The sequence below is a fragment of the Eubalaena glacialis genome, chromosome 4, assembly GCF_028564815.1.
Source record: "Eubalaena glacialis isolate mEubGla1 chromosome 4, mEubGla1.1.hap2.+ XY, whole genome shotgun sequence".
In the NCBI taxonomy this organism is placed as follows: Eukaryota; Metazoa; Chordata; class Mammalia; order Artiodactyla; family Balaenidae; genus Eubalaena; species Eubalaena glacialis.
Window position 1 is genome coordinate 73014460 of NC_083719.1, and position 12880 is coordinate 73027339.

General features: G+C 38.8%; 1 protein-coding gene across 1 annotated transcript in view; it reads left to right on the forward strand.

The window, feature by feature from the left end:
- ADGRV1 (adhesion G protein-coupled receptor V1) overlaps nucleotides 1-12880 on the forward strand; it is a 560722-nt gene that overhangs the window by 237188 nt on the left and 310654 nt on the right. Inside the window, exon 79 of the mRNA XM_061188957.1 lies at nucleotides 8032-8216. Coding sequence (XP_061044940.1) covers nucleotides 8032-8216 — 185 coding nt within the window. The remainder of the gene's footprint in view (nucleotides 1-8031; nucleotides 8217-12880) is intronic.

Sequence of the window (12880 nt, forward strand, 5' to 3'; positions counted from 1 at the left end):
ATTTTCTCCCATTCTGAGGGTTGTCTTTTGGTCTTGTTTATGGTTTCCTTTGCTGTGCAAAAGCTTTTAAGTTTCATTAGGTCCCATTTGTTTATTTGTGTTTTTATTTCCATTTCTCTAGGAGCTGGGTCAAAAAGGATCTTGCTGTGATTTATGTCATAGAGTGTTCTGCCTATGTTTTCCTCTAAGAGTTTGATAGTGTCTGGCCTTACACTTAGGTCTTTAATCCATTTTGAGTTTGTTTTTGTGTATGGTGTCAGGGAGTGTTCTAATTTCATACTTTTACATGTACCTGTCCAATTTTCCCAGCACCACTTATTGAAGAGGCTGTCTTTTCTCCACTGTATATGCTTGCCTCCTTTATCAAAGATAAGGTGACCATATGTGCGTGGGCTTATCTCTGGGCTTTCTATCCTGTTCCATTGATCTATATTTCTGTTTTTGTGCCAGTACCAAACTGTCTTGATTACTGTAGCTTTGTAATATAGTCTGAAGTCAGGGAGCCTGATTCCTCCAGCTCCATTTTTCGTTCTCAAGATTGCTTTGGCTATTCGGGGTCTTTTGTGTTTCCATACAAATTGTGAAATCTTTTGCTCTAGTTCTGTGAAAAATGCCAGTGGTAGTTTGATAGGGATTGCATTGAATCTATAGATTGCTTTGGGTAGCAGAGTCATTTTCACAATGTTGATTCTTCCAATCCAAGAACATGGTATATCTGTCCATCTATTTGTATCATCTTTAATTTCTTTCATCAGTGTCCTATAATTTTCTGCATACAGGTCTTTTGTCTCCTTAGGTAGGTTTATTCCTAGATATTTTATTCTTTTTGTTGCAATGGTAAACGGGAGTGTTTTCTTAATTTCACTTTCAGATTTTTCATCATTAGTATACAGGAATGCAAGAGATTTCTGTGCATTAATTTTGTATCCTGCTACTTTACCAAATTCATTGATTAGCTCTAGTAGTTTTCTGGTAGCATCTTTTGGATTCTCTATGTATAGTATCATGTCATGTGCAAACAGTGACAGCTTTACTTCTTCTTTTCCGATTTGGATTCCTTTTATTTCTTTTTCTTCTCTGATTGCTGTGGCTAACACTTCCAAAACTATGTTGAATAATAGTGGTGAGAGTGGGCAACCTTGTCTTGTTCCTGATCTTAGTGGAAATGGTTTCAGTTTTTCACCATTGAGGACAATGTTGGCTGTGGGTTTGTCATATACGGCCTTTATTATGTTGAGGAAAGTTCCCTCTATGCCTACTTTCTGCAGGACTTTTATCATAAATGGGTGTTGAATTTTGTCGAAAGCTTTCTCTGCATCTATTGAGATGATCATATGGTTTTTCTCCTTCAGTTTGTTAATATGATGTATCACGTTGATTGATTTGCGTATATTGAAGAATCCTTGCATTCCTGGAATAAACCCCACTTGATCATGGTGTATAATCCTTTTAATGTGCTGTTGGATTCTGTTTGCTAGTATTTTGTTGAGGATTTTTGCATCTATGTTCATCAGTGATATTTGCCTGTAGTTTTCTTTCTTTGTGACATCTTTGTCTGGTTTTGGTATCAGGGTGATGGTGGCCTCGTAGAATGAGGTGGGGAGTGTTCCTCCCTCTGCAATATTTTGGAAGAGTTTGAGAAGGATAGGTGTTAGCTCTTCTCTAAATGTTTGATAGAATTCGCCTGTGAAGCCATCTGGTCCTGGGCTTTTGTGTGTTGGAAGATTTTTAATCACAGTTTCAATTTCAGTGCTTGTGATTGGTCTGTTCATATTTTCTATTTCTTCCTGGTTCAGTCTTGGCAGGTTGTGCATTTCTAAGAATCTGTCCATTTCTTCCAGGTTGTCCATTTTATTGGCATAGAGTTGCTTGTAGTAATCTCTCATGATCGTTTGTATTTCTGCAGTGTCAGTGGTTACTTCTCCTTTTTCATTTCTAATTCTATTAATTTGAGTCTTCTCCCTTTTTCTCTTGATGAGTCTGGCTAATGGTTTATCAATTTTGTTTATCTTCTCAAAGAACCAGCTTTTAGTTTCATTGATTTTTGCTCTTGTTTCCTTCATTACTTTTTCATTTATTTCTGATCTGATCTTTATGATTTCTTTCCTTCTGCTAGCTTTGGGGTTTTTTTGTTCTTCTTTCTCTAATTGCTTTAGGTGCAAGGTTAGGTTGTTTATTCGAGATGTTTCCTGTTTCTTGATGTAGGCTTGTATTGCTATAAACTTCCCTCTTAGAACTGCTTTTGCTGCATCCCATAGGTTTTGGATCATCGTGTCTCCATTGTCATTTGTTTCTAGGTATTTTTTGATTTCCCGTTTGATTTCTTCAGTGATCACTTCGTTATTAAGTAGTGTATTGTGTAGCCTCCATGTGTTTGTATTTTTTACAGATCTTTTCCTGTAATTGATATCTAGTCTCATAGCGTTGTGGTCGGAAAAGATACTTGATACGATTTCAATTTTTTAAAATTTACCAAGGCTTGATTTGTGACCCAAGATATGATCTATCCTGGAGAATGTTCCATGAGCACTTGAGAAAAATGTGTATTCTGTTGTTTTTGGATGGAATGTCCTATAAATATCAATTAAGTCCATCTTGTTTAATCTATCATTTAAAGCTTGTGTTTCCTTATTTATTTTCATTTTGGATGATCTGTCCATTGGTGAAAGTGGGGTGTTAAAGTCCCCTACTATGATTGTGTTACTGTCGATTTCCCCTTTTATGGCTGTTAGTATTTGCCTTATGTATTGAGGTGCTCCTATGTTGGGTGCATAAATATTTACAATTGTTATACCTTCCTCTTGGATCGATCCCTTGATCATTATATAGTGTCCTTCTTTGTCTCTTGTAATAGTCTTTGTTTTAAAGTTTATTTTGTCTGATATGAGAATTGCTACTCCAGCTTTCTTTTGATTTCCATTTGCATGGAATATCTTTTTCCATCCCCTCACTTTCAGTCTGTATGTGTCTCTAGGTCTGAAGTGGGTCTCTTGTAGACAGCATATATATGGGTCTTGTTTTTGTATCCATTCAGCCAGTCTGTGTCTTTTGGTGGGAGCATTTAATCCATTTACATTTAAGGTAATTATCGATATGTATGTTCCTATTCCCATTTTCTTAAATGTTTTGGGTTTGTTATTGTAGGTGTTTTCCTTCTCTTGTGTTTCTTGCCTAGAGAAGTTCCTTTAGCATTTGTTGTAAAGCTGGTTTGGTGGTGCTCAACTCTCTCAGCTTTTGCTTGTCTGTAAAGGTTTTAATTTCTCCATCAAATCTGAATGAGATCCTTGCTGGGTAGAGTAATCTTGGTTGTAGGTTTTTCTCCTTCATCACTTTAAGTATATCCTGCCACTCCCTTCTGGCTTGCAGAGTTTCTGCTGAAAGATCAGCTGTTAACCTTATGGGGATGCCCTTGTGTGTTATTTGTTGTTTTTCCCTTGCTGCTTTTAATATGTTTTCTTTATATTTAATTTTTGATAGTTTTATTAATATGTGTCTTGGTGTGTTTCTCCTTGGATTTATCCTGTATGGGACTCTCTGTGCTTCCAGGACTTGATTAACTATTTCCTTTCCCATATTAGGGAAGTTTTCAACTATAATCTCTTCAAATATTTTCTCAGTCCCTTTCTTTTTCTCTTCTTCTTCTGGGACCCCTATGATTCGAATGTTGGTGCGTTTAATGTTGTCCCAGAGGTCTCTGAGACTGTCCTCAGTTCTTTTCATTCTTTTTTCTTTATTCTGCTCTGCAGTAGTTATTTCCACCATTTTACCTTCCAGGTCACTTATCCGTTCTTCTGCCTCAGTTATTCTGCTATTGATCCCATCTAGAGTATTTTTAATTTCATTTATTGTGCTTTTCATCGTTGCTTGGTTCCTCTTTAGTTCTTCTACGTCCTTGTTAAATGTTTCTTGCATTTTGTCTATTCTATTTCCAAGATTTTGGATCATCCTTACTATCATTATTCTGAATTCTTTTTCAGGTAGACTACCTATTTCCTCTTCATTTGTTAGGTCTGGTGTGTTTTGACCCTGCTCCTTCATCTGCTGTGTGTTTTTCTGTCTTCTCATTTTGCTTATCTTACTGTGTTTGGGGTCTCCTTTTCACAGGCTGCAGGTTCGTAGTTCCCGTTGTTTTTGGTATCTGTCCCCAGTGGCTAAGGTTGGTTCAGTGGGTTGTGTAGGTTTCCTGGTGGAGGGAACTAGTGCCTGTGTTCTGGTGGATGAGGCTGGATGTTGTCTTTCTGGTGGGCTCGTCCACGTCTGGTGGTGTGTTTTGGGGTGTCTGTGGCCTTATTATGATTCTAGGCAGCCTCTCTGTTAATGGATGGGGCTGTGTTCCTGTCTTGCTAGTTGTTTGGCATAGGGTGTCCAGCACTGTAGCTTGCTGGTCGTTGAGTGAAGCTGAGTCTTGATGTTGAGATGGAGATCTCTGAGAGATTTTCGCCGTTTGATATTACGTGGAGCTGGGATGTCTCTTGTGGACCAGTGTCCTGAAGTTGGCTCTCCCACCTCAGAGGCACAGCCCTGATGCCTGGCTGGAGCACCAAGAGCCTTTCATCCACACGGCTCAGAATAAAAGGGAGAAAAAATGGAAAGAAAGAAAGAAAGAGGATAAAATAAAATAAAATAAAGCAATTATAATAAAAAATAAGAAAAAAAATTATTAAGAAAAAAATTTTTTTTAATTTTTAAAAATAGATTTATTAATTTTTTATACTAAAAATAAGAAAAAAATTATTAAGAAAAAATTTATTAAGAAAAAATTTATTAAGAAAAAAATTTTTTAATTTTTTAAAATAAAAAATATGAAAAAACTTATTAAAAAAATTTTTTTAATTTTTTAAAAATAGAAAATAAGGAAAAAATTATTAAGAAAACATTTATTAGGGAAAAAAAATTTTTTTAAGTAAAAAAAACAAAAAAACAAAAACAAAAAAAAACGGACGGACCTAACCCTAGGACTAACGGTGAGAGCAAAGCTATACAGACAAAATCTCACCCAGAAGCATACACATATACACTCACAAAAAAAGGAAAAGGGGAAAAGTTAATATATCCTGCTCCCAAAGTCCACCTCCTAAATTTGGGATGATTCGTTGTCTATTCAGGTATTCAACAGATGCAGGCACATCAAGTTGTTTGTGGAGCTTTAATCCGCTGCCTCTGAGGCTGTTGGGAGAGATTTCTCTTTCTCTTCTTTGTTCGTACAGCTCCCGGGGTTCAGCTTTGGATTTGGAGCCGCCTCTGCATGTAGGTCGCCTGAGGGTGTCTGTTCCCCGCCCATACAGAACGGGGTTAAAGGAGCAGCTGCTTCAGGGGCTCTGGCTCAGTCAGGCCGGGGGGAGGGAGCGGTACGGGAGGAGGCGGGGCGAGCCTGCGGCGGCAGAAGCCGGCGTGACGTTGCAGCAGCCTGAGGCGCGCCGTGCGCTCTCCCGGGGAAGTTGTCCCCAGATTACGGGAGCCTGGCCGTGGCGGGCTGCACAGGCTCCCGGGAGGGGCGGTGTGGAGAATGACCTGTGCTCGCCCACAGGCTTTTTGGTGGCGGCAGCAGCAGCCTTAGCGTCTCATGCCCGTCTCTGGGGTCCGCGCTGATAGCCGCGGCTCGCGCCCGTCTCTGCAGTTCGTTTAAGTGGCGCTCTGAATCCCCTCTCCTTGCAGGCCGTGAAACAAACAGGCAAGAAAAAGTCTCTTGCCTCTTCGGCAGCTGCAGACTTTTTCTCGGGCACCCTCCCAGCTAGTTGTGGTGCTCTAGCCCCTTCAGGCTGTGTTCACGCAGCCAACCCCAGTCCTCTCCCTGGGATCCGACCGAAGCCCGCGCCTCAGCTCCCAGCCCCCGCCCGCCCCGGCGGGTGAGCAGACAAGCCTCTCAGGCTGGTGAGTGCTGCTCGGCGCCGAGCCTCTGTGTGGGAATCTCTCCGTTTTTCCCTCTGCGTCCCTGTTGCTGTGGGATCCGCGCTGATAGCCGCAGCTCGCGCCCGTCTCTGGAGCTCGTTTAGGCGGCGCTCTGAATCCCCTCTCCTTGCGCGCCGCGAAACAAAGAGGCAAGAAAAAGTCTCTTGCCTCTTCGGCAGCTGCAGTCTTTTTCCCGGACTCCCTCCCGGCTAGCACCGAAGCCGGAGCCCCAGCTCCCAGCCCCCGCCCGCCCCGGCGGCTGAGCAGACAAGCCTCTCGGGCTGGTGAGTGCTGGTCGGCACCGCTCCTCTGTGCGGGAATCTCTCCGCTTTGCCCTCTGCACCACTGTGGCTGCGCTCTCCTCCGTGGCTCTGAAGCTTCCCCCCTCTGCTACCCGCAGTCTCTGCCCACGAAGGGGCTTCCTAGTGTGTGGAAACCTTTCCTCCTTCACAGCTCCCTCCCACTGGTGCAGGTCCCGTCCCTATTCTTTTGTCTCTGTTATTTCTTTTTTCTTTTGCCCTACCCAAGTACGTGGGGATTTTCTTGCCTTTTGGGAGGTCTGACGTCTTCTGCCAGCGTTCAGTGGGTGTTCTGTAGGAGCAGTTCCACGTGTAGATGTATTTCTCATGTATCTGTGGAGAGGAAGGTGATCTCCGCGTCTTACTCTTCCTCCATCTTGCCCCTCCCTCCAGACTGAATTTTTATTTCTCTGTTAGTAATTTTTTTCCTGTCTGATTTCTGGTAAGATTTTTTTAAAACTCTTGAAATTATATTTTAAAATCACCCAAATACATCTGGTATTGTTTCTTTTCCTAATTTTCTCTGCAATAAAGCAAACTCTGCATTTTAGACATATTTCTTTAGCTTATTAAGGATCTATGTTGCTTTTGTCTTCTACCTAATATTTTATATGCTTGTTGTATCTTATGGGTTTGTCCCATTTGTCTGTAATATTTTCTCTGAGTTCTGGGAGTGTTCCTTGAGCTTATTTTTCATTTAACATATTCAGTTTGATCGTTTTAGTAACCAGTGGGCTGTTCCCTGTCTCCCCATTGTAGTTTTTACCTTGTTAAATTTCATTTTGTACCTTTTATCTTTTCCCTTTGGATTATTCTCCATTCTTCCTAATTGTCTTTAAGATGGCTACTCTTATAAACTTAAATCTTCAGCCATCATCTTGGCACTCTATAGATTACAAAGTTATTAAAAAAATAGAGAGAACATTGAGCCACTTTCTCAGTGAGCTCAACTAGTAGCAGTAACAGAAAAATCATTTCAACATTGTCATAAGTTCATTAGTAAAAGTATGTGCAAGTTACAGAGTGTAATCATGTATGCCAGCAGCTGGGGCATAGGGTAGAAATCACAGAAAAAGTGATGACTAATTTGGATTTTGAAGAATTAATAAGGACTCCTCAGGTATCTAAGAGTGTAGTGGAATAACAAGTCAGTGGCTTCACACCCATGCTTACTCTGACAGTAAAAATGTGTCGCCCATCATTCATGTGAGGGGTAAAAATTAAATCATGAAGGCTATTTTCCTCTTACTCTCCTTGTCCGTCAAACAACAAATAACCCAGTCCTTTCAGGTAGGAAGGCTCATACTTACCAATAAAGGCAAGAGTATCAGGAGCCCTTGACTACTCTTGGTTGGAAAAGGATTTTCTCATTTGATGTTTGAGAAATTTAGTGATACGTGGTGGCTTCTGTCCAATAAAAAACAGATAAGAATAAATTTGCTTCTATTATAGACAAATATTCTTGTGTCTGTTTCCTTAGTTGTTGGTCAAAAGAGAACAGAATCTTGGGGTAGGTGTAAAAGTGAGATTAATTTGACTCGTGATGTTAATTATTATAGTTAAAATTAAGTGACCCATGCAACTGTTTGGGGCTTTATCTAGATAATAAATCGAAAATATTTTGGTGGTTATACCTTTTCTTTATAAAATGATTATTTATGCTTTTTAAAGTACAGATGTATTTGAAATATGATTTTGATGCTGACTTCTCTTAAATTCCTCATAGGTTCATCTTTATTTTTGTTAATGTTAGTAACTGGTAATAAAGAACAAGTTATACCATATATATCATTTAAGCAGTTTATTTTTGAACATATATTTTCATACTTGGATTTTTTTCCAGATAACTGTTGAAGGAAAGAAGCAAGCATTGAGCATTGAAAGCCGAAATCTTTTCTATGAGATTCTTTGTGCTCTTGTTAATCCAAAACGCAAGGACACTAGGGGATTCAGTCACTTTACTGAAGTGACAGAGAATTTTGCCTTTTCTCTACTGACTAATGTTACTTGTGGCTCTCTTGGTGAAAAGTAAGTATCATTTAACATAATAGCAGTACCTTATATGTATTCCTTCACAGTTTACAAAGTAATATGCAGTGCAAATTGACATATAACTGATGTAACTAAGGATTATACAATCAATACATTGTACCTAATGGGCAAATTAAGTTAATTATTTGAAGAAAACAGAGAAACTACATCAAGAAAAGTTAATTTATACTGTCAGTAATATATTCCTCTTGTTTTGAAGGTTCTTTTAAAAATAAAAATGTGTTATTGCTTACTCCTATTTATATAATGAGTAGAAGATACATTCTGAATAGAAAAAAAAGCAAGATGATTCCAACTTTTAGACATATTTTAGGCCATATTTTTTATTGTGGTAAAATATACATAAGATGAAATTTACCATGTAAACTATTTTTAGGTGTACAGATCAGTGGCATTTAGTACATTCACACTGTTGCAACCATCACCACTTGCATCTCCAGAACTGTCATCTTCTCAAATTGAAAATCTTTACCCATTAAGCAGTAACTCCTCTTTCCTCCCTTCCCCCAGCCCTGGTAACCTCTATTCTACTTTTCAGTCTCTATGAATTTGCCTATTCTAGGCACCTCATAAGTGGAATCATACAATATTTGTCCTTTGTGTCTGGTGTACTTTGCTTAGCATAATGTCTTCAAGGTTCATCCATGTTGTAGCATGTGTCAGAATTTCACTCCTTTTTAAAAAAAGTTTTTTTAAATTGATTTGCAATGTTGTGTTAGCTTCTGCTGTATAGCAAAGTGATTCAGTTATAATATATATACATTCTTTTTTATATTCTTTTCCATTATGGTTTATCACAGGATATTGAATATAGTTCTCTGCTCTATACAGTAGGACCTTGTTGTTTATCCATTCTATATATAATAGTTTGCATCTGCTAACCCCAAACCCCCAACCGATCCCTCCCCCTACCCTTGGCAACCGTTTGTCTGTTCTCTATGTCTGTGAATCTGTTTCTGTTTTGTAGATAGGTTCATTTGTGTCATAGTTTAGATTCCACATATAAGTGATATCGTATGTTATTTTTCTTTCTGACTTACTTCACTTAGTATGATAATTTCTAGGTCCATCCATGTTGCTGCAAATGGCATTATTTCATTCTTTTTGTTTCTACGTAGTATTCCATTGTATATATGTACCGCATCTTCTTTATCCATTCCTCTGTTGAAGGACATTTAGGTTGTTTCCATGTCTTGGTTATTGTGAATAGTGCTGCTGTGAACATAAGGGTGCATATATCTTTTTGAATTATAGTTTTGTCAGGATATATGCCCAGGAGTGGGATTGCTGGATCATATGGCAACTCTATTTTTAGCTTTTTGAGGACGCTCCATTTTGTTTTCCATAGTGGCTGCACCAACTTACATTCCCACCAATAGTGTAGGAGGGTTCCCTTTTCTCCACACCCTCTCCAGCATTTGTTATTTGTAGGTTTTTTAAGATCGCTATTCTGACTGGTGTGAGGTAGTACCTCATTGTAGTTTTGATTTGCATTTCTCTAATAATTAGCCATGTTGAGCATCTTTTCATGTGCCCGTTGGCCATCTGTATGTCTTTTTTGGAAAAATGTCTATTTAGATCTTCTGCCCATTTTTTGATTGGGTTTTTGTTTTTTTGTTGTTGAGTTGTATGAGCTGTTTTTATATTTTGGAGATTAAGCCGTTGTCAGTTGCATTATTTGCAAATATTTTCTTCTAGTCTGTAGGTTATCTTTCGTTTTGTTTATGGTTTCCTTTGTTGCACAGGAGCTTGTAAGTTTGATTAGGTCCCATTTACTTATTTTTGCTTTCGTTTCCATTGCCTTGGGAGACTGACCTAAGAAAACACTGGTACGAGTTATGTCAGAGAATGTTTTTCCTGTGCTTTTCTTCTAGGAGTTTTATGGTATCATGTCTTATGTTTAAGTCGTTAAGCCATTTTGAGTTTTTGTATATGGTGTGAAGGTGTGTTCTAACTTCATTGATTTACATGAAGTGTCTGTCCAACTTTCCCAACACCACTTGCTGAAGAGACTGTCTCTTTTCCATTGTATATTCTTGCCTCCTTTGTTTAAGATTAATTGACCATAGGTGTGTAGGTTTATTTCTGGGCTCTCTATTCTGTTCTGTTGATCCATATCAACTTTTAGACATACTTTAATATACTGTTAATTGTGCTTCTCCCTGGAGTTTTGGTTCAGTTTCATCCATTTGGAGGCAGTTCTCTGAATGTTGTTGAACTTCAGAATCTGTTGTTTCAGAACATATTGTTGAACTTCAGAAATGTTGTTTCATGGCTGGAGTTTCAGGGCAGAGAGCAAGCAAGAGGAAAAGGAAAACATAAAATGTGGTTTGTGTTATTAACTATATAGTTAATTTTGTAACTATATGTTAATATTCTCCACTTCTGGTGTTTTATTGATAAATTACATTCATAAGGTAAATTGGATCATTGTAGTACAAAGACCTAAATCATGTTTTAATTCTGTTTGACTTAACATAAAAATAGCTCATAATAGAACATGGTTGGAAGTTGATATTTCCCTCCAATTTTCACAGAGTACTATGTTATTTAAAAAATTTATTGTTATTTAATGGGACATGTCTGATTAAAAGTGTTGTTCAGTGAAGTCAAATATTTCATAGCTTTACATAGTCCCAGTCCTTTCTCTTTGTTTTTCCATATTTATGCAAGATCACCAGGATGTTGAGGTAGTCATAGACGTGAACCATCTACCCTGCTGTGCATGTTGATTCCATCTGTGCTCTCAAAGGCCTGGTGAGAATTCAAAAGGATATAAGATGCACAAAAGGAGTGGCTTTTTCTGTCTTGTTGCCTAATGTATTCTCAGGGCCTAGAACAGTGTCTGGTACATGGTAGGTTGTCAGTGGTTATGGTATAATGAGTGAATAGAATGAATAAAGGAATCAATATGTTTTTGGCCATGTGCATCATCCCTGTAGACTTGCTGTTTCGCATGTGTAATGGCAGTCAGGCAAGAGGAGCGAGCATGGCATATTTGGGGAAATCATCAATTGGGGAGATCATCAACCTTTAAAGATTGAATATAGAATACGTTAGGTAGGGTGTGTGTATGTGTGTGTAGGAATCCGATTTAGGGTTTTAGAGCCATCGTGTTGAGGACTATGTTAAAGATGGGGTTTTTTTAACTCAGGGAACTCTAAAGATGTTGACCATTCTAATATTCATTATTTATACATTGTCTTAAGCAGTATTCAGGGGCATCTACTGAGAGTGAAGGGTTTGGGAATAGAGCAGGGATATTGAGGAGAATGATGGTATCTAGAACAACCATTTGGAAGCCAAGTAAAAACAATGTCAAGTGGCATTGAGGGTCTGACTGAAGTCGGTCATTGTGGGTTTGTAGTGGTGCCAATCTACATGTTAATGTGAGGTTTTCCCCCTCATTTAAGCCTAGGTGTAAAGCAGATTTGGGGATTGATCAAAGTGAGTGCATTGGAAGGGCATGGATATAATGGAGGTTAAAGTGTCAGGGAGAGTGTAGTTGTCGTCAGGCCCTCTTAAGGAGCCAGGAATTTGACACACTTGTGTCAAGGTTGGGTAGAGTCACTGTACATGTTGTGTTGGTCTCAGAATGCCAACGTAATGGGGTCCCTGATAGCGCTGATGGGCTAAATATCAGAAGATTCCAGGGTGGGTGGGTAGGGGGTAGGTTCATTGGTCTCAGTCACATTGTACCTGGTCAGGGGTGGGGAGGTCGACAGTGGCAGCTTTTTAACTCTGAGTCACCAGTGAAGATGTAGGAAGCTAGATAGGAAGATGAAGAGATGAGCTTTTTATAAGCTGTTGTGGAGGTGCAGATGGCCTATATGGATTGAAATGTTTTAATAGGAGTCTTGGACACAGGGGTCTAGAGCCTGGATGAATGGCTGGACTAAAGATAGATGTTTAAAGGTACCAATTCAAATGTGGTAGTTAAAGATTTTTTTAAAAGAAAGTATATAGCTAGAGGGAAAAGTTAGCCCTTACCCTTTCCTTTCTTTTTCAAATCTTCTGTTTAAAATTCTCAACTCCATTTCCCACGTTAGGGGCCTTGACGAGGTATTTGTATCCATGATACATTTATACATATTCAGCATCTCTTGTGACCCATGTAACTTTTAAAACTTAATGCATGATTTTTATCCTAATATATTCTCCATACTTTTTGAGGCAGGTTTCAGGTATGATTCACCTTTGTGTCTCTTCATTGTTTGCAAACATGATAGATCCACAGAAAAAAATGTATCAGATTTTTTGGAGGACTGGTTAAAAAATACAGATTCGTAGAACCTCTAGCCTCCCCCAGGCAAGGTTTCTGATTTAGTAAGAATGGGATGTGATCTAGAAATCTGTATTTTAAAACAAGCTTCAAGGTGATTTCAACACACACTGAGGTTTGGAAGCAATTTCACTAAGCACAGGATCTCTTGCCTAGGGAATGTTGAAAACAGAGTTGTTAAATGGATAAAGATCCCTGCTCAAGGCTGTTTCTTTTATCAGATATATGGTTAAATTCGAAATGCTCTGATGGCTTAGAAAGGGGTGAGGTAAACTTGATGAAAACATGGCTCTAGGTATATAAGTTTTATGATATTCTTGAATATAAAGCAGAGTTTCAGTTTAGTGGTACATCCTTT